This window comes from Schistocerca nitens, chromosome 3, assembly GCF_023898315.1.
Source record: "Schistocerca nitens isolate TAMUIC-IGC-003100 chromosome 3, iqSchNite1.1, whole genome shotgun sequence".
In the NCBI taxonomy this organism is placed as follows: domain Eukaryota; kingdom Metazoa; phylum Arthropoda; class Insecta; order Orthoptera; family Acrididae; genus Schistocerca; species Schistocerca nitens.
In genome coordinates this window covers 68149513-68172676 of record NC_064616.1, presented here as the reverse complement: position 1 = coordinate 68172676, position 23164 = coordinate 68149513, and the positions used below count along the sequence as shown (strand labels likewise).

At 42.6% G+C, this 23164-nt stretch overlaps 1 protein-coding gene across 1 annotated transcript in view; it reads right to left on the bottom strand.

Moving 5' to 3' along the window:
• Positions 1–23164, bottom strand: part of LOC126248027 (structural maintenance of chromosomes protein 4-like) — a 245003-nt gene that overhangs the window by 12074 nt on the left and 209765 nt on the right. Inside the window, exon 17 of the mRNA XM_049948624.1 lies at positions 4428–4601. Within this exon, the coding sequence (XP_049804581.1) occupies positions 4428–4601 (174 nt within the window). The remainder of the gene's footprint in view (positions 1–4427; positions 4602–23164) is intronic.

Sequence of the window (23164 nt, the reverse complement as noted above, 5' to 3'; positions counted from 1 at the left end):
GAGTTGATGCAATATGAGTGAGCAGTATACAAATGTGAGAGACCTTAACTTTTCCCGGCGAATTGAATGTTCAAGTAACTTACAGGTTTGCTGCTGGGTGATGTCGTCGACCACTGCCGATATTGTGACAGGAGCAAACCCTGCCATTCTCAAGGCACAAATGCAGGGAGGAAGAAATGTGCAAGGATATTTAATACCTCGGTTCACAGAGGTAAGGCAAAAAGGTCGTAGACTTAGGTGCCACTTCGTTGCTATAGTCACTCACCCGGTGCACAGAACAGAGATGGTGAATTTTGTTTAAATGCTGCTTGGAATCCGGCTCTGTCTCTCATCAAAAAACAGAGGGACAGAATTAGTGCTACCTCACCTGTTGATTAATAGTCACCATTGATATTTCTGATGTTGGTTATCTTTGTTTGTGTTGACACTTGTTCTGTGTGTGGTATCTTCCTTGTTTATCCTCTGTGAACCGAGGTATTAAATTTCCTTGCACATTTCTTCCTCCCTGCATTTGTGCCTTGAGAATGGCAGGGTGTGCTCCTGTCGAAATATCGGCGGTGGTCGACAACGTCACCCAGCAGCAAACATATAAGTTATTTGAACATTCAATTCGCCAGGAAAAGTTAAGGTATCACATTGTTTACCTCTACGGGGAGGAAATGTATCGTTGCTTGCGGAGGTTGGATAAACTTCGCAGCAGTAGAGTTAGGTTGAAGTGTCAAAATCATAGTGTGGTTCCAACGTTTGCTAAGGTTGTGCATCATATTAATTCTCCTGCCGCCAATCGCATCAAGCAACGTGCTGGTTTAACTCTTGTTCGTGAAAGAATCCACTATACTCGCCGTCAGTTAGATTTTGTTTCTAAGGAATTATTTCAGCTTCATTTAATGATGACGTCTAATGTTTCTGCATTTTCTTGGGATTTGGTGGACGGTGCCTCTTTGTCGCAGTATGACCGGGAATTTCAATCTGTAACTGCTTGTCATTCAGCGAAGTTTGAAGGTTTCCTTGGCTCAGTGTCTAATTCTAATTTTAATTCTCGACGTTCTGTGATCAATCTCACTGAGAAAACATTTGACGACTCAGCTTTGTCTGAGCTGGGGAAAGGTTTGAACTTCACACCGACACCTAAGAGTTTGCCAGTCAATTTTATTAGTTCTATCGAACAGGCTGTTTATAAACTACCTTCAGAGGCTGTGGAAGAGGTTAGGAGAGAAGCTTGTTGTGTGTTGACTGGGGCCCGTCCACCCAAGTGTAACTTTACAGCAGCTGATGTGACTGCTTTATGTTCACTCAGAATGGACCCTGATATTATTATTTTACCTGTGGGCAAGGGTAATGCCACTGTTTTGTTGAACAAGCATGATTACATTCAAAAGATGCAATATCTACATTCTGATTTGGCGTATCACAGAATCAGTGCTGACCCTACTAAGAGTGTTGAGAGAGAGAGACAAAAAACCTCCTGAAGAAAAGTTCTTTGTCACAGGAGACTATCAAGAGTCTTAATTCTTACTGTGCTGTACCACTTGGATTATATGGCCTCCCTAAGGTTCATAAAGAGGCTGTCCCGTTGAGGCCTATTGTTTCTAATATTGGTGCTCCGACATCGTGTAGCCAAACATCTTGATAGTGTGTTGAGCCCACTACTAGGTAGGTGTGAACACCACATTAAGAACTCTGCAGATTTCTTACGTCGATTGCAGGGATTGCGTTTGAGTGACTCTGATATTTTAGTCAGTTTTGATGTGGTTTCTCTTTTCACTCGCGTCCTCTCTCTGATTCGTTACAGCTAATTCAGATTAAGTTTGGTATCGAGTTAACAAATTTGTTTCGACGTGTGCTGACTTCCACTTACTTTTTATTCAATGGTCAGTACTACGAACAGACTGATGGAGTTGCAATGGGAAGCCCGTTGTCACATATTGTGGCCAATTTGTTTATGGAAAACTTTGAGGAACATGCATTGGAGTCAGCGACCTTGAAACCTGCGTGTTTTTTCAGATATTTATAAGATACTTTTGTTGTTTGGCCTCACAGTAGTGAGAACTTAAGTAGGTTTTTGGAACACCTGAATTCAATCCACCTGAATATTCAGTTCACTATGGAGGTGGAAAAGAATGGATGTCTTCCCTTCCTTGATGTGTTGGTCAAAAGGAAGACTGATGGTACGTTGGGGCATTCGGTTTATAGGAAGCCTCCCCACACTGACTTGTATCTGTGAGCTGATAGTTGTCACCATCCAGCTCAGCGTGATGGAGTACTTTGTACCTTCGTTCACAGGGCCCACGTTATCTCAGACCCTGAAAGTTTGGCAGCTGAACTATCACATCTCAAAGTCATCTTTCGTCAGAATGGTTATAATGAGAGGCAGATCAAACGTGTGTTGCGCTATCAGCCTTCTGTGCAACGGGTGAGTGACGATAGTAACAAAGTGGCACCTAAATCTACGGCCTTTTTGCCTTACGCAGGAAGCATTTCCAACAGGATTGGCAGTATTTTGCGGAAATGTGATGTGAAATGTGTTTTTCGACCACCCTCTAAGATTAAGGCCCTGTTGGCGTCCGTAAATGATGATCTTGGTTTGCGTAAGGCTGGTGTCTATCGTATTCCTTGCAGTTGTGGCATGTCATATATTGGGCAGACAATCAGAACTGTGGAAGACTGGTGTATTGAACATAAGCATCACACACGCTTACAACAGCCAAGCAAATCCGTTATTGCAGAAAATTGCCTTGACACCGGTCATCTTATGGAATACAACAACACGGAGATTCTGGCTTGCACGTCCAGCTATTGGGATAGTGTTATTAAGGAAGCAGTTGAAATCAAACTATCAAGCAACCTTATTAACAGAGATTGTGGATTTTGTTTAAATGCTGCTTGGAATCCGGGTCTCTCATCAAAAAACAGGGACAGAATTAGTGCTACCTCACCTGTTGATTAATAGTCACTATCAATATGTCTGATATTGGTTATCTTTGTTTGTGTTGACACTTGTTCTGTGTGTGGTATCTTCCTTGTTTATCCTCTGTGAACCGAGGTATTAAATTTCCTTGCACATTTCTTCCTCCCTGCATTTGTGCCTTGAGAATGGCAGGGTGTGCTGCTGTCGAAATATCGGTGGTGGTCGACGACGTCACCCGGCAGCAAACCCGTAAGTTATTTGAGTATACAAATGTAATTTTAATGAGGAAAAATCATGAAGGGAATAAAAAAACACACTTGTGATGTTTATATTATTACTATTATTCCATACCAATCAATAAAAATAATCAACCACAGAGTAAGTAATAGGGATAGGTGCATAGAATCAATAAATGGGCAGTATATAGAGAATGTTTGATACAGGCATGTAATAGCAACTCCATATAGAGTAGGAAGTATTTTAGTGTGCCAAAACACAGTACAAAAAGAACTGGGCTAAAAGCTTGTAGATACATTTGTTGCAGCTAAGGGTTCAGAGCATTTCATTAATCACCCAAAGACACATAATCAATAAGCTGTTTACTATTGCAAACTGTTTCAGCAACGACACCACTGATAGAACAAATGGAATCTTTAATATTTTTTTTAGCTGAAATGAACACAGAGCAATAATATGAGTACAGTTTTTTAATGCTAATGACCTAATAGTTAGGTGTACAGCATAAACAATAAATTAACAGATGCAGTGAAAGATTCACTCTGTATGGAAGATACCTTTTACTTTATAATGATTACTTAGTATCAAATGAAGTACAGTTAAATCTTAATCCTTGTTTATGACTCATATGAGAATATTTCATAAAAACGATGGTAAGGCATCTGTTCCCTGGAATAAAGGTAAGTTTTTTATAATGTGGTTTCCCATGTTATTAGCATTACAAGGAAGTAATTTTGGAGTGAATCTGTTTATCACAATAAAAACTATGCTGACGCAATGCTCAAAAAGGAGTTTTAGTTTGTACATGATTGAAACTAGGGTATTTATTGTTTTAATTAATGTAGACAGAAAATATGACTTTTGCGGGAGAATTATGCCAAACTGGATATTTCAAGATGCAGTGTTGGACATTTATAAACCACAAAAAAAGTGTCCAAAATTATTTTCACTAATTTAGCTCATTTTCACATATTGTTTTTCTAACATTTAGTTCTTACTTGGTTCAGATTACAAAGAAATTCGTATTAATTCATTGCATAGCAAGATAGATGAATACTTGTCTAATGGCAGTCAGTTGTTGAATATTCAGACAAAACTGACTGAAGCCAGAAACAGAATATAACATTGCAAAAAAATCACAAGAAATTAATCGCCCAGCTGTAATTCAATAATGAAGAACAATTTTTTCCCTAAAGATATGAGGGAATGAGAGGACTAATAGAAGTAACTTTTCCAATTATTAAGCTACATACCAAAAATGTAAAACTAATTACCAACTTACTGTCTTTTTCATTCCAGGAAATTTGCCTTTATATTCTGCAATAGTTCTCTGTTTGACATCAATATCACCCTCAATTTCTTGTGCTTCTGCTCTTCTTTCAAACTCTGTCTTTTCTATATTTGCAATCTCCCTTTGTAAAGCTGAAATCTTTGACTCTTTGTCTGAAATTTCCTCCTGAAAAAATGATAAGAAATACACACAAAATATAGCTCTATCATGTTTGCTGCAGTACAACAATAAATACTAAAATGCCATGAAGATCTTTCAGCACTTTATCATTACTGAAAATAAAGCTGAGTAAAGTATTCAAGGCAATATCATTGTATGAAAATTTAATCAAAAACAATTTTCAGGCAACTACTGAATAATACATAGATAATTCAGCACAGGATTATTTGCAAACAAGCAATTATTGGGATGCAAACCACTATTTGTGAAATATGATAACTACAGCTGAAGAATGTAGCTTGCACAATACTGAAGATGGCCATATGGCAACTGTTGGAATGTCAATGGCAAGGAAAAATCCTCAGCCTCGCAATGATGTCACAACATTCTGTAAGTTAAGGGATGGAATCTCCTCACTTTACATTCTGGAAGATTTGCTAACTACCAAGCTACATACTGTTGTAAGCTCTTCATTGGATTCAAAAAATTTCCAACCACATTATATTTAGATAATGACTGGTGTGGGTTTTGGAATGTCAAATATAGTAGGTACTCCACAAATTCAGAACTCAAATAACTCGGTTTCCAAACTGTAAATTATTTTTTGAAGGCAGATGCATTGTCCTAAAGAATTACAATTTATTTCCTTTGCCATCCAGAGACCTTCCCTCTCCTGCAGAAATGTGTAACACTTACGTGTCTGTCCAGTTTTAAAGTCAACTGAAAAGGATTCAGGCAAACTGCAGTGGTATAGGTTCCCATGGTTAGCAGCATGACTTAATTTGTTGGCTGTTCACTACTCCCCTCCTTGTACCCATCCTATTCTCAGCCAAGCCAGTATCGCTGTTTCCCCTCCTGCCCTTCTGTAATACTGTGCTGAGCAGATGTGAAAAACAAACTGCAATATCTTCTAGGGTAAGGTCATATGCAGCACCATCAACTAATAGATAACTAGAAGACTGCAATCACAATTCAGTTAAATTCTCAAACTCCTGCTTGCACCACGTTCTAGTTATTTCTGATGGTACTACCTCCAAAATGTGTCTTCCTTTTAGTCTCATGATAACAATTATTAACAATTTGATTTCTGTTGTTTGTTAGACATTTAATTCTAGGTTAGTTTTCTTTCTTGTTTCACCTGAATGTCACCATCTTGTTCTAAACCTGATTAGGAGGTGGTAATGTTTTTACCTGCTACTCTAATATGTGAACAGTGAATAAATTTCTCATTTGCAACCCACCTGGTAAAACATTACAGTATGTCATAATCAAACCAAATACTGACTTGCACTCAGATTGAAGTAACATTTCTTGAAGGGCAACATTTTCATCTTTCAATGCTAACTTTGCTTAACAAGCCCCATAAATGTTTGAACGGTGTGAGAAATTTTATTTCATACTTATTTGTATATAAGAAGAGTTTGTAAGATAATAGCATTAAATTCTTGTGGTGGCTAGTTCACAGTTTCTCATGCATCCCTTTCAGCAGCACTGTGGAAATCAAATGTCACGTGATTGTTCGAGCAAGGTCGATATCATATCGGGCTCTTCTGTGTATCAAGATAATCAAACCTGTTTGAGCATGAGTATCATTTGCCCTACTCACCCTTCTGAATTCTTCAAATTAAATCTGCCTATGACATCACTAAGTCCAAGCCCTACCAGTAAATGTAAGACGATGCCTGTATCTATCAAACAATGTTAACAATGTAAACATGATGACCTCAGCAGAAATAGTTTCATATGCTAATATAAGACAATCTCTGTTTTCGAATGATGACTTTGAGAAAAACCATCTTATAATCAAGTAAATACGATAGCTATTTTGCCACAGAAGCCCTTGAGTTAGAGTTTTGGGAACTGAGAGTTAAATGAAAGTTAATTATTTTTCGTCATGGGGAAATTCCAATTTAATATAGCTCATCTTTGAATTTAGCAGTTTTTCAAATAGTCATACCAATAAAAGTAAACACTCTTGACACAGACTCCATCAAATCAGACACTTCAGGACCCTGCAGAAGCTGGCAAGCCTGGTAAGTACAGTTTTACATTTCGACAGCTCCAGCTCTGTTCATAAGCTGTCTCCGTAGATGTGTATTGACCCATTTCTCAATGCTGCCAATATTCACAATGTCACAAGAATAAGTTTTTCATTTGCTTTATTTCATTTCATATTCGAATACAAATAAGTTCTGCATTTGAACATAAGCATTCTTATAAATGAGCTTTTATGAAACCTTGTTACTTCTGTGAGATTTCTACCGCAGCAGATGATTGATACGAATCATGTTATCCACATTGCAAGCAATAGGTGAAACTTTTCTGCTGCACCAAATTCCCCCTTCCTCTCACCCAACTTCATCTGTGTTTCTTCCACTGACCCCTAGGCCAATAATAGCGCCTGCTACAACATTTGCAGCTGGTATATTCAGATTTCACCATTTGTTTCAGTCTATTTTAGTACTCCTGTAAAGCACCAGGTTAAATATACAACGATGAAGCGTGTTCACCATACCATAAAGTTCAAAAGAGAAGCAATTTCTCTGGCTGAGAAAATGTCATACCGCGCTGCAGGTCAGCGATACCGGATTGACAATAGAAACATGAAACAGAGACAGCAAAAGGAATAACTTTTAGCTTGTCCCAGGGGGCGAAAAAAATTCTGTGCCAAAATGTGGCCACTATCATACATTAGAATTTGTGAAGAATGATTATCTCAAGGTGTAGTGACAGAAGTGCTTACCCGTGAGTGCACGAAGTATGTTAAAGCACATGAAGTTGCTCCACAGTAAAATATCACAAATTTCAAATGAAGCTGCACTTGGGTTGTCCATTTCATGAAACCTTGTGGATTTTCACAGCTACATCTGCACGATTGCTCTGTTATTCACAATAAAGTGCCTGACAGAGGTTTAAACCACCTTCAAGCTGTCTCCACTGTTCCACTCTCCAATGGCACCCGGAAAAACGAGCACTTAAATTTTCCTGTGCAAGCCCTGATTTCTTGTATTTTATTGTGATGATCATTTCTCTCTAGGTAGGTGGGTGCCAACAATGTTTTCGCAACTGGAGGAGAAAACTGGTGATTGAAATTTCATGAGAAGATCCCATCGCAATGGAAAACTCATTTGATTCAAGGATTGCCACTCCCATTCAAGTATCATGCCTGTGGCAGTATCTCCCCTATTTTGCAATAATACAAAATGAGCTATGCTTCTTTGAACACTTTTGATGTCATCCGTCAGTCCCACCTGATGTGGATCCCTCACTGCACAGCAATACTTCAGAATACGGTGCACAAGGGTGGTGTAAGCAGTCTCTCTAGTAAATCTGCTGCACCTTCTAAGTGTTCTGCCACTGATTAGTACTCATGTGAATAACTTCACACTTTTCTTTATTCAGGGTCAATTGCCATTTTTCGCACCATGCAGATATCTTTTCTAAATTTTCTTTTGCAATTCGTTTTGGTCATGTGATGACTTTATAAGACTGTAAATGACAGCAGCATCTGCAAACAATCAAGAGGTCTACTCAGATTGTCTCCTATGTTGTTAATATAGATCAGGAACAATAGAGGGCTTATAACACTTCCTTGGGGAATGCTGGATATTGCTTCTGTTTTACTCAATGACTTTCCGTCTATTACTACAAACTGTAGGCCCGCAGTTTGGTTGGAAGACACTTGTGAGGAACAGTGTCAAAAGCCATCTGGAAACCTGAAAATATGGAATCAATTCAAATTCTAATTATCTTTTTGGTCAGATAGGTTAATGTTGACCAGACTCCAGTGTATTTCGATATGTCAACAAATTACACAATAGAACTAAAAGGGCACAAAGATATCACGATACTGTCCAACGGTTGTGCAAAGCAGCACATGTCTGTCATGCTTTCTTGCACAGCCAATGGCCTTAAACTGCCATGATTCAGGGTTTTCAATTGCAAGATGTTACCTAAGTCCGAGGTCCTTTCTAAAGCTGTTATTTACGTGCTAACAAAAGTAGCTGGTTCACAGAGAATACGGTATTAGAAGGGATTGAACTTGTATGCCAAATGTCATCCTGGTGGTTTGCTAGGTGTGCCAAATATGCTTGTACTAGATTCGTATGCAGGTCACACAACACGGCTGCAAAGAGAGAATTAGTAGAGGATAGATTGGACTTTGGTATAACTCCAGGAGGGATGATACTAATTCTACAGCCATTAGGTATTTCTTTAAACAAACCACATAAGATCAAACTTCAAAATATGTACACACAATGGTTAACAAATGAAGATAGGTAATTACAGGATGCGTTAAGCGTGCAAGCTTGTCTGAAGTCTATGAATGGATTGACCAATTTCAGAAATGAATACCGAATGAAACTGTCCACCATGCATTTAAAAAATGCTACATTTCTAATGTGCTTGATGGCAAAGAGGACAATGCTCTATGAAGGGAGTAGTGCCAAGAAATCCAGTGGTGATGGCTGCGAATCATCTGAGTAATGATTAAAAACATACTGTTTACAATAGTTCAATAAAGTTTGTTTTGTACTTTTGATTTTCATTTTGAAGTATATATGTGATGGTTTTCAGGCAATCAGTGTACCTAGGTTACTATTAATGATAAGACACGGTGTGCATTTCTTATGTGGTGTTTGTGTGATAGTTACTTTACATCTTTTTGTTATACTGTGTGTTGCAAATTTGTATTCTTGTTTAAGACATTATTGGGGGGCTTCTCTGTAGCACAGGTCTATTTGGTCTACTGTATGGCTGTGGGTGCCTCTTCCTCAGAGAAAAAGTAGTGTCCTCCAAGATTGCAAAAGAGGTTGACATTCTTAGGAGGCTTTATTCTAGCATTTCACAGACCATATAAGAAAACATGAAAAACCCCAACTGCGTTCATGTATGTTGTGCAGCAAGATTCTCCTCAGCACTCTCAGCCCACTTGCATGTAGTTCCTAATTATAGCCACCCATATTCTAGGCAGCCGTACACTAACTGGTTTGTCAAAGAACACTGATGTAGGAGACGTTGCAGGAGAGAGATTTTCTCCAGTGACGAGAGTACTTGCAGTTCAGGCTTTGTACAGTTCACTTATGCTGGAAATGATTCAGTGTAGATGAATTATATTGTTTACAATATTATGAGAAGGAAAGTTGCGACTCATCATACAGCGGAGAAGCTGAGTCGCAGATCGGTACAACGAAGACTTTCACAATTGAAGCTTTCGGTCATTGGCCTTCGTCAACAAAACAAAACAACACACACACACACACACACACACACACACACACACACACACACACACACACGTGTGTGTTTTTTATGTTTTGTCTACCTGCGACTCAGCTTCTCCGCTATATGGTGAGTAGTGACTTTCCTTCTCATAATATTGTTACATTCCATCCTGGATTTTCCATTATTTAATTATATGGTTTATAATGTTACAGTAATCTAATAAAGTACCCTATTTAAACCCTACCAGAGACAATCGAATCATAGTCTTGAATACATAGTTTCTTTTCGCCAAATTTATATCCTTCAAATCAAGTATGATACTCCGCTGAGCCAAAATGTAACTTTCTTGAATGAAAAAACTATAATTGAAAGAAAAAATACATTTGATGACATTCATATGATATGGAAAGACTGAAGTACAATGCTAACATGAGCTGTGGTACAGTCTGGAGAAGTCTTCATGGCCCCAGCTGCCCTAGTTCCACTCTGAATATTTTGACAGATATCATGAATTTGCACTGCTGTCAATGTTAGCAATGTAACAATGATTTTAAGTGGCAAGAAGACTAAATTTAATTCCATGTGCGTTACCATAAATAAGCACTACTTCTCGGAAATCCCTGAGAGGTGGGCCACTTTACTTTATCCATCATACAATGAGCATATTTGTTTCTATTTTTGCAAGTGCAGCTCGATATGAGGGTAATAGCACCTTTGAGCTGGTGTTCAGCAAGGGAGCTAAATAAATATGAAAGCTGCTGAGACTACAGTTCAGGGATAACAAATGGTCCGATGGAGGTCACTAGCCTGTTCGTGGGGATGAAGACTGCAATAATCAGCATCAAACTCTATGGGATACCATTCTCTTGCACCCATGGGGATGAGAGTAATGCATTAACTTTAACCCAAAACTAAAGCTAGAATAAAACTGACAAAAACAGATAGGGAGCCTTGAAAGACAGATGTGGAAGGTAAATAAAATGTGATGGCACCAAGAAGTGTATGTTACGTAGGTCAAAATACACTGCGACATGGTGTTGACATTTAGAGAAAGCCCATTTGACAAATGTTTCCAACTTACCAAGATTGTTAGCTGTGGATGTTGGTTAGTTGGTTTAAAGGCGGGAGAAGGGACCAAACTACGAGGTCATCAGTCCTTTGTTCCTAATAAAACAATGCCACAAGTGTGAGAATAAGACAGACGAAACTTATAACACAAAACGGAAAGAACGGAAAAGCCACAAGAATGAAGGGAAGCCAACGAACACTAAAAGGAACAAAAGAGGACAAGAAAACAACAGAGACATGCTAGAAACTGAAGAGAGTAAACCATGAAAGCAGATTACAGTGGCTGGCCAACCACGAGAATAAAAAGGGAAAGCCAGCCACTCTGCAAAGCATTAAAACCTCCATCCTAAAAGCACTAGGGTGGGGACACAGAGCCGGCCGAAGTGGCCGTGCGATTAAAGGCGCTGCAGTCTGGAACCACAAGACCGCTACGGTCGCAGGTTCGAATCCTGCCTCGGGCATGGATGTTTGTAATGTCCTTAGGTTAGTTAGGTTTAACTAGTTCTAAGTTATAGGGGACTAATGACCTCAGCAGTTGAGTCCCATAGTATTCAGAGCCATTTGAACCATTTGGGGACACAGAGAAACAAAGGACATGCGCTAAAACCTACATAAAAGTATAAAACCCACTCTCACAGATAAAACGAAAAACTAAAGCTGCTGTGGAGGCATTGTCGCCCAACACCGAAGGCAGGGTGCTGGGAAGTTAGAAGTCTGCCGCAAAGCGGCAGAAAGTTGGCAGTCCAGCAAGAGGTGGACGACTGTCATTTGGGAGGCACAGCGACACTGAGATGGGTCCTCGTGACGGAGTAGGTAACCATGCATTAGCCACGTATGGCCAATGCAGAGCTGGCAGCTGACAACTGATTCCCTGCGAGAGGCCTGCATAGAAGACTTCCACACATTCATAGTCTCCTTAATGACACGCTGTTTGTTGTGCGTGCTGTTATGCCATTCCATCTCCTAAAGCCAGAAAACTGCGGTGTAAGACAGAACACAGGCCAGCTTTGGAGATGCCTATCTCCGGAAGCGGTTTCGGCGCCGCCTGTTTGGCCAGCCTGTCGGCAAGTTCGTTGCTGGGGAATCCGACGTGCCCTGGGGTCCACACAAACACCACGGAACAGTGGGACTGTTCCAGGGCATAGATGGACTCCTGAATGGACATTACCAGAGGGTGGCAAGGGTAGCACTGGTTGATAGCTTGTAGGCCGCTCAATGAGTCAGTACACAGGAGAAATGACTCCCCAGGGCATGAGAGGATGTACTCAAGAGCGCGAGATATGGCCGCCAGCTCTGCAGTGAAAACACTGCAAACAACTGGCAGGGAGTGCTGCTCAATATGTCCTCCATGAACATACGCGAAGCCTATGTGACCATCAGCCATGGAGCGGTTGGTGTAAACCACTACAGAGCCCCCGAACACATCAAGAATCGAGAAGAAGTGACAGTGGAGAGTGGCAGGGTTAAAGGACTCCTTAGGGCCACGGAAGAGGTCCAGACAAAGCTTCGGCCGAGGCGTACACCATGGAAGTATACGTGAACGGACCGCAAGTAGAGGTGGTAAAGGGAAGGACTCCAGCTTGGAGAGAAGGGACTGCACGCGAACCGCAATCTTTAGCCCCGATTTGGGCTGCCGATGCGGGAGATGGACTGACGCGGGCGGGTAAAGTAGACAGTAATTCAGATGCTCAGGGGAACTATGAATGTGTGCTGCTTAACTGGCGAGCAGTTGTGCACATCTGATCTGCAGTGGAGGGACACCAGCCTCCACCAGTATGCTGGTCACCAGACTCGTCCTAAAAGCTCCTGTCGCTAATCGAACCCCACAGTGGTGCACAGGGTCGAGTAAATGCAATGCTGAAGGTGCTGCCGAACCATAAACCACACTCCCATAGTCAATTCAGGATTGGACAAGGGCTCTGTAGAGCTGCAGCAGCGTACAGCGATCTGCACCCCAATTGGTATTGCTCAGGCAACGAAGGGCATTGAGGTGTTGACAGCACTTTTACTTAAGCTGACGAAGATGTGGGAGCCAAGCCAATCGAGTGTCGAAAAGCAGTCCTTGGAATTGATATGTCTCCACTACAAGAGTAGATAGTCATTAAAGTAAAGTGCAGGTTCCGGATGAACGCTACGAGTCCAACAGAAGTGCATGACACTCGACTTTGCCGCTGAAAACTGGAAGCCGTGGGCTAGAGCCTGTGACTGTGCCTTGTGGATGGCTCCCTGGAGGCGCCGCACAGCAACAACAGCACCAGAGCAGCAGTACGAAATTCAGAAGTCGTCTGCATACAGAGAAGGCGAGACGGAGGGGCCGACAGCTGCTGCTAGATCGTTAATGGCCACTAAAAATAAAGAGAGACTCAATACAGAGCCCTGTGGGACTCCATTCTCCTGGATATGTATGGGACTATGGGAGTCACCAACTTGGGCACGGAAAGTACGAAGCGACAGGAAGTTTTGGATAAAAATCAGGAGTGGTCCCCGGAGACACCACTCATGCAATGTGGCAAGGATATGTCGTCGCCAAGTCGTGTCGTATGCTTTACGTAAGTCAAAAATGACGTCAATAAGGTGTTGCCATCTGGAAAATGCTGTTCGGATGACAGACTCAATGGACACAAGATTATCAGTGGTAGAGCGACCCTGGTGAAAGCTGCCCTGACATGGAGCCAGCAAGCCACCCGACTCCAGGACCCAACCCAATCGCCGACATACCATACGTTCCTGCAGCTTACAAAGAACGTTGGCGAGTCTGATGGGCCGAGAGCTATCCACATCAAGCGGGTTTTTACCAGGTTTGAACACTGGAATGATGGTGCTGTCCCGCTTTTGTGATGGAAAGACACCATCGTACCAGATCCTGTTGAAGATGACGAGAAGATGTCGCTTGTATTCAGATGAGAGATGTTTAATCATCTGGCTGTGGATGCGATCAAGCCCAGGAGCTGTGTCGGGGCAATGTTCAAGGGCACTGAGGAGCTCCCACTCTGTAAATGGGGCTTTATAGGATTCACTGCAGTGTGTAGTGAATGAGAGGATGTTCCTTCCAGCTGCTGTTTGAGTGTGCAAAAGGCTGGGGTTAATTCTCTGATGCAGAGGCTCGAGCAAAGTGCTCAGTAATTGTGTTTGCATTGGTACATAACTCACCATTTATGGTAACACCGGGGAAAGCTGTTGGGACCTGGTACCTGAAAAGACGTTTGATCTTTGCCCAGACTTCGGTAGGTGACGTGTGACACCCAATGGTGGAGACATATCTCTCCCAACACTCCTCCTTCCGTTGTTTGATAAGGGAGCGTACACAGGCACAGAGCTGTTGCAGGGCTATGAGGTGCTCCAGGGAAAGGTGCTGCGTATGCTGCTGTACAGCTTGCCGATGGTCCTTAACTGCTTCAGTGATTTCCAGCGACCACCAAGGGACTGCTTTACGCCTCAGGCACCCTAAAAAGCGAGGGATCGCGTTTTCTGCCGCAGAAACAATTGTGCTAGTCACCTGCTCAACATTCACATCGATGTTACCATGTGGGGGAGATTCAGCTGTGACAGCAGAGGTGAAAGTTCCCCAGTCTGCCTTGTTCAAAGCCCATCTGGGCAGGTGCTCGTGCGCGTGACGCTGGGGCAGTGACAGGAACATGGGGAAGTGGTCACTACCGCACAGGCGCTCCCCAGTGGATAGATTGGGGGGGGGGGGTGTCCTGGGCTGCAAATTGATAAATCAATGGCCGAGTAACTACTATGAGCCACACTGAAATGTGCGGCGGCCCCAGTACTTAAGAGGTAGAGGTCGAACTGCAACAGTAAAGTTACGACCTCTCTGCCTCGGCCAATAAGCATGGTACCACCCCACAAGGTGTTATGGGCATTAAATCTCCCAGAAGTAGGAAAGGTTTAGGGAGTTGATCAATCAGTGCAGCTAATACATTCACGGGTACTGCACGATCTGGAGGAAGATATACATTGCAGACATTTATTTCCTGCATCGTCCTTATTCTGACAGCCACAGCTTCAAGAGTGGTTTGAAGGGGCACATGTTCACTACAGACCGAGTTTAGGACATAAACGCGAACTCCACCTGATACTCCATTATAGTCACTACAGTTCCTGTAAAATCCCTTACAGCTGTGGAGGGCAGGGGTTCGCATTGACGGGAACCAGATTTCCTGGAGGGCAATGCAGATAGCAGGTGTAAAGCTTAACAATTGCTGTAGCTCAGCCAGGTGGTGGAAAAATCTGCTGCAATTCGACTGGAGGATGACATCGTGAGACTGGGAAGGCATGGAACATTCAAAGAGGCAGTTTACCCCTCAGAGCCACCTGCTGCCAGCAGTTTATTGTCTGAGCAGTCTATATCCATTGTGTCTGACGGTCTGGCGATATCTAGGTCCTCAGCGGACGCCAAAATCCCTACCCCATCCTAAGCAGCAGGGCTTGTAGGTAGCGGTGGTGTGGGTGCCACCGCAGTTTCCTTGGTCTTAAGGGTTTTCTTTTTGGATTTCTCTCGCTGCTCCTAGGGTTTCCCTGGCTGGGAGGACTTCACTGGCTCAGTCTCAGGGACTGAGGATAAGTGTGAAGCCCTACGACCAGGTGCTTTTGGGCTCTTCAGCAATTGGTGGGTGTCGTCTTTCCCACTAGCAGAAATCTGGGAAATGGGAAGGGAGTCACCCAAGGAACCCCTTCCTAGCGAGAGAAGCCGAAGAAGACTTACTCCTCTCCAGCAGATGTCCCTGTTGGTTGGCGAATTGGAGGGGAGGGGGGGTTGTTGTTGCTCCCGAAGTAGGTGGTGCAGGAACAACAGGGAAGGAAATGCCCCTACCATCAAAGGGCATGTGTAGTCTTCCACCTCTGAGAGGTGATCTGGGTTGGCGGAGCTGATGGTGCCAGAACTGTTGTAGTGGCGGCTTAAGACGATGTCATACGCACAGGATGCTGGCGTTCAAATTTTCTCATAGCCTCAGTGTAGGTCAGTCTGTCCAAGGTCGTGCACTCCATGATTTTCCTTTCTTTCTGGAGAATCCTGCAGTCTGGCGATTAAGGCGAATGGTGCTCTCCGCAGCTGACACAGATGGGAGGTGGGGCACATGGAGTATTTGGATGTAATGGGCATCCGCCATCTAGACATGTGATGCTGTAAGTACAACGGGAAGTCACATGGCCAAACTTCCAGCACTTAAGGCATGGCATCGGGTTAGGAATATAGGGCTTTACACCACACCGGTAGACAATCACCTTGACCATCTCGGGCAATGTATCACTCTCGAAGGCCAATATGAAGGCACCGGTGGCAACCTGATTATCCTTCGGACCCCTGTGGACATGCTGGATGAAATGTACACCTTGCTGGTCTAAATTGGCGTGCAGCTCATCGTCTGACTGTAAAAGAAGGTTTCTGTGAAATATGATACCGTGGACCATATTTAAGCTCTTACAGGGCGTGACGGTTACAGAAACATCTGCTTGTCACAAGTGAGTAACTCCCGTGGCTGGGCAGAGGATGCTGTTTCAATGAAGACTGAACCAAATCTCATTTTGGACAAGCCCTCCACCTCCTCGAACTTGTTCTCTAAATGCTCAACAAAAAACTGAGGCGTCATCGTCGTGAGAGACTCCTCATCAGCTCTCGGACATACAAGGTAGCAGGGCAAATAAGATCCGCTGCCATCCTTAGCCTAACATTCATCCCATGGTGTGGCCAGGGAGGGGAATGATTTGGGGTCCTACTTCTGTGCGTTGAATTGAGCTCGTGATCGTTTAGAGACTGCTGGTGTTTCACCACCAGCAACAGATGAGGGACTATGCTACATCGCATGTCATCTACTCCAACCAGGGGGCTGGCCTCCCCATGGGCACCACCCAGCTGCAACAAAGGCTACCTGGCAGGATGGCCTTTGCCTGGAGTCCCGATGTCACAGGGGGATGGGCATCTCCCCTTGGCATACGTGGAGAACTAACGGCACAGGCATCAGCAGAGCTGATCCCTGTGTGATCAGGGGGCTACAACCCACAGGGTACATGGCGGCCCCACCACAATGGACTTGCTACCGTGCTGGATATCAGGTGCAAAGAAGTCCATGGGCATCGTCGATGCAGGAATCTGCACTGCATAGAGCCTGGTGGAAAATGCACCCTGGAAGGTGTCCTCGCCCAAGAGATGGAGAATGGGCAGGACTGCAATGCAACGACGAGAATGTTGGCTGAAGATCTCAATGCACGATGGACACAACACACATTGTAAGGTGCCCTTCCCCAATTGACTTGCTCTTTGGGAAAATTTTAAAGAATGGAGGTCAAACCCTACAGGGGACCATCACATAAAAGCCTAAATGTGTGAAACTCCTTTTAGTCACCTTGTCCGACAGGCAGGAATACCTCAAGGCCTATTCTAACCCCTGGACCCGGAGTGGGTGGGGTGGTGGTGGTGGTTGGGTGGGGGGTTTGCTGGTAGGGGCTACATTCAAAGGCAGACGGGTAAGAAGAGGACACCTATTGAGACGCACAGAGGGCAGCCAAGGTGTTGCACAAGAACCAATGCATCTGTAGGTATACAACCATGATGGAGGAGACCCAGGAGAGTAGTAGTTCTTTGGCAACCCACCAGAGTACAGGGAATCAACAACATCTTGGATGAAGAAGTATATGTTCCCATAAGATGATTTAGCACTCTAAGCATTCCATTATACTACATTTAGTTAGACAGTGAGCCTCACCACGGAGCCTCTTATAAGCTGTCTGTTGCTTTATACATTGGAGCACATTGTAACAGTCCTGAATAGCAGCCATTGAAATGTCTGGTCCACCACGGTACTATCTGGCGGCAGAGTGGACCTGCAGAAAAGGAGACAGCAGCTCCAACAGTGCAGATAATCTTGTCAAGATTTCTCCCAAAACAAACTCATCGACACAGTCTGACATGCAGTAGAGATACAATACTAGAAGTTGCCTCATCAAACAGCACAGTGTGGTTAAGTAGTTCACTGGATAGTGACATGATCAGAATGTGGTCACTGCCATGAAGTTCATTATGTAGTGGCCACTTCAGTTAGGAATATGAGGGAAAGAGATCGTAAGGTCAATAGTGAATAAGTGCCATGGGTGACACTAAAGTAGGTAGTAGCACTCATTGTGCAGATAGAGATCGAGGTAGGAAAGAAGCCGGTTGATCAGAAGGCATCTACTGGTCAAAGTGGTACATCCCCACTGGGGGGTGAAGTGCACTGCATCCCCGAAATAGGAACAAAACGGGCAGAGTTATTGGATTAATGTTGTCATCTCAAGGTAAGTGCCCTGCCTGGAAGTAAACAAATGTTTGAAATGGCCATCACGGGGTTCATTTACACATTCACTACTATTGCTTCCTATATGATACAAAGAGGAATCTAGTTACTGATGCCGCCTGTGCTAATGTGAACTAATGTACAGACCCCTCCAGATGCTGTTACGGAGACAGTGCTTTCCTACAAAGCAAAGGACGGTAACCTCCAAGATTTGGAAAATGGTCATCTGTGGATTGTGTTTCTTGGAAAGTAACACAGATCGTAGAGCAAAAGGGAATTAGTTGTTTTAGTTTTGGCAGGTGGCAGCAGTATCGACTGCAGTTCCACTGAATCATGATTTTGATGATGTCCTAGTTAGTTGTGAGGGGGCCAGGAGAACAGGCCATGCTGGAAGATCACTGTCACTGGTGCTGGTGGTGGAACAATATCAGTCCACACTGGTTAAACGTCCAAGAGCACAGGGGGATCGAATGCCTTTGGTGCCACCAGAGTAGCATTCTTCCTAATTTTCTTCTTTTTTTCCGGTCACTTTTGGCAGTCAAACACATGAAGGCTCACCCACTGTGGGTCTGTGGGTGTAGGAATGGAGGAAGAAGAGCAGCAGCCCTGTGATCCACACTCCGTGGTTCCTTCAGTCAGCAACTTGTGTTGGGTTGCTGACGTATCTATTTTTGGGGACAGGATCCCGAAAAACGCCATGCCATTAAGAAACACTCAAAGATGGTGCCACAGGAACCATGAGAGGTGAGGGCCTGTTTGCACCATGGTCATGTTTAATTGCAGAACTTCCAGAGATCAACACTGATGTAGTAAATATGCCAGGTACTGTCAATGACTTTGCCACTGTACTTACAGAAGTTGCCATCAGTAAGACAGGATACAAACAACAGTATTTTTCCAAGCTTCAAAATGTTAAAGGTGATTTGTGAATTTCAGCTCCTGGATTTTGTGTTCCTTAATTAGGGTAGCACACTTCAAGGATTGGGAAGGGTGATCATTCCCACAGTTAACGCAGCAAGTTGTGGTGCAGAAGGTGAATTTTTGTGGAGTGGCCAAATGGTCTCCTCAAATACGGTCCTGTGTACACCAGGAAGACATATGCCTGAAGCACTGGCATTCAAAGCACCACATAGGACTTCACACCACAGCAGTGAACTATGATTCTGACCAACTCTGAAAGTCAATCTCCCTTTAAGACTATGGTGAATTTGCCAGTGTTTTCTTGTGTAGTGGGCCTTGACACACACAATGAATTAATTTGATTCCTCTCCTCTCCAAGTTTTAGTATAGTTCTTCATCTGCCTGCAGTATAAGGTCTCAGTGACAAATTAATCCCAGTACCATGTTGATATTATGGGGTGTGATGGTAAGACACACGACATAGTTGTTTTCAAGAGAGTAACACCAAAGACTGTGTAGGACTTGCTGTCTCAAGATGGAATTACTTCATTCCTACTACTAAACCACTGTCATGGAATCTGATTTCAGTTGCAGGTTGCCCATCTACCGTATTTACTCGAATCTAAGCAGCACTTTTTTTCCGGTTTTTGTAATCCAAAAAACTGCCTGCGGCTTAGAATCGAGTGCAAAGCAAGCGGAAGTTCTGAAAAATGTTGGTAGGTGCCGCCACAACTAACTTCTGCCGTCAAATATATGTAGCGCTACACAAGCATACTTTGTGGGCACAAAGATAAATACTGGCGCCAAAACCACTGCATCAGAAGGAGGAAAAAAAAAGGGGTAGAAGACGAGCTTTTTTTTTCCTCTGCCTCGAGTTTCGACCACTGCATTTTCATACATTATCCAACGAAGTAAATACAAATTCCGTATTTTTCACCTTCGAATGTAGCAGAATTTCAATGTACTACGAAAATCTGACTGGCAAGACTGTTAGGGATGTTAGTCAATACGGCCAACTCTACGTTCCGAGTTTTTTCCTACCTGTGAGAAGAGATGGTTGCTAATAGGAACCTGATGAAATGTGAATCACATGCACTATTCTCTTCACCATAAGAATAATACGAATATAAACATTTTGCCATGTATTCTTTTGTGTTTGCTGCTATCTCATTTAAATCCTGTCTGCCTAATAAACTATGAAACTAGAGTGAGACAACAGCAAACACGGAAGAATATACATATCGTGTCATGTTTATATTCGTATTATTCTTATGCCTAATAGTGATACAGTCAGAAATGAAGCACGGCAACTGACTAGATTTAAAATGTAAGATGACTAATTTCTGTGCAGAATTTGATGTACTAAAGAAGCGGCTGCAAAGATTTTCAAACGGAGGAAAATTTTCGCTAAACTCTCGTTCAGAACATGTTCTATCATACGCAGTCTATTATTTGGTTCTTGTTGATCATTATCAAAGAAAGTAGCAGTGTAAGTAACAACAAATAGCAGTCTCTTGCCATTGTTTCACTAATGAGACGATTCCTCTTTTTTTTAAGCGGCGGTAGCGCGCACAAAAGCAAGTCATGCCGCGAGCGGCGACAGGCCGTAAACACGCACTATCAAAATGCGACAAACAATGCATGACACAGTACAGTAATGCATTTTCAGCTTAGAGTGACATAAACACCTATAACAATGAAAACGGCACTTATCAGATCAAAGCAAAATAAGCAATCGATTCAAACCAGATGAAGCACGTGAAAAAGGAAGGGTACCCGTATAAATACGGACGGAGCGCCTGACGCATAGCAATGGCTACCTGGTGAAGCTTAACTGCTAAGCTTACGACTCGAACCAAACTACTGTAGCTGTATAGTCTTTCATTCGACCTAAATTGTGTCTCATATTACAATGGACCAACTTTGTTTTGATTTGGAGGTGCGGCCTAAAACTTTTCTCTCCCCTTGAATTTCGAGTCTCAAATTTCAGGTGCGGCTTAGATTCGGGAAATTTTTTTTTTTTCCTTTATTTCGAGTCTCATTTTTCAGGTGCGGCTTAGATTCGAGTAAATACGGTAACAGCGTCCAGGAACAACAAATTTAATTTTCAGTATTCTGTGTATTATTGATTGAATTTCAAAATTCAAAATCCTGGTACAATCTACTCATTCAGAGGTAGAATCAAATAAAGTATTACAGTTAGAGACTGTGTGTGTCTTGAGGCAGCACAATTGACAGCATGGAAATACTTTGAGTATATTCATCCAGTATTTGAGAATAAGAGCACTTGCCAACTTTCAACGAAGTTTCTGCATAATTTCAAACCTTTTTTCTCACTTTCATGTTTGTAGTCAGATATTTATCATAATAACTCATTTGCAAAGCAATTACATATCTGAAGCTGTTTTATACGAGTCCAATTCTTTAAAGAATCAGGATTTCACAGGTGATTTGTTTAGGGAAGAGAGTTTTTCAAATAAGTTTGCAATATTTTCCTACAAACTTAGTACAGAAGTGTCTGGAACTTGCTTGGTTTTGTCTTCCTCCCACCATGTAGCCAAGGGAGGAAAGTTCCTGGGGTTTTAATGAGCTGCACTGAATTGCAGTCTGCCTAAGGACTCTGCCAGAGCACAGTGGCCCTAGAGTGGAACTTTGTTGATTTCATGGCATCAAATATCTGCCATAATGATGCCACCTGTCATGATTGCCAGTGGCTAGAGTCAGTATCCCTGAAGAGGGGTACCTACTCCTTGGCGCGAGTTGGTGACAGCTCAAGCATCAACGGCACGATCCTTGCAGTCAGGAGGATACCACCATATGGGTACCACCCACCTCACACCTCCCCCCTCCTCCTCCTCCCAGCATGAACTTGCTACCATCTACCATGCTGGGTATTGTGTGACCTTTGCTCCTGGGCCTGCATATACAGTAAAAATTTTGAAAAGGTGGAGATCACAGATATGGGGACCGAACATATATGAACAAAACACGAAGTACCGAAGTACTCTGCATTAATGATTCAATGCCCAGGTTGTGCACAAAGCACATACATGCAAATTAATGGATGTACTGGAAAGTGGAAATTCACAGTCATGACAGGGTAATAAATAAGCACAAAGAGTTACAAAATAAATTCCTTGGCAATTCTGAACCAGCTGAACGACAAAACTTCCACAGTGCTTTTGAGGTCGCTAGTGTTGCCATGTTGACAACAGTGTCACTGCACAGATGATGACAACGATATCTTAATCCTAAGATGGTTTTAATATGTTGATATGGAATATTAGTATATATAAATTAGAGAAATTCCTCCATATGAGACACACCATTTAATTAGTTTTGTTTTACGCAAATATATTTAAGCACTTTCTGTGCCATTTCCAAGAGGTTTCATTTATTAGTCTTTCTGATAATTATTATGACATATTAATTTATAAGGAACAATTATACATAAAACCCACTAAAGACTGCACAATAAGTGCTGTCCTGCACAAGGCGAAATTTCTCTTTAATTTTCCTTAGCAAACGTGAAAATATGAAGAGAGCTATGACATACAAAAGATGAATATTACCACATATTTTATTATCTTCTTACAACTGATGATTATTGAGCAAGCAGTAAAGGAAACAAAAGAAAAATTGTATTAAAATCCATGGAGAAGAAAGAAAAACTTTGAGGTTCGCCGATGACATTGTAATTCTGTCAGAGACAGCAAAGGACTTGGAAGAGCAGTTGAACATAATGGACAGTGTCTTGAAAGGAGGATATAAGATGAACAACAACAAAAGCAAAACGAGGATAATGGAATGTAGTCGAATTAAGTCGGGTGATGCCGAGGGAATAAGATTAGGAAATGAGACACAAAGTAGTAAAGCAGTTTTGCTATTTGGGGAGCAAAATAAAAGAATGCTGAAGATTAGATGGGTAGATCACATAACTAATGAGGAGGTACTGAACAGAATTGGGGAGAAGAGGAGTTTGTGACACAACTTGACAAGAAGAGACCAGTTGGTAGGACATATATTCATATTTTCATATTACGAAAGTATAAATTCGAACACCGCATGTTACTTTCTGACGCATTGAAATCTTGACTGGAT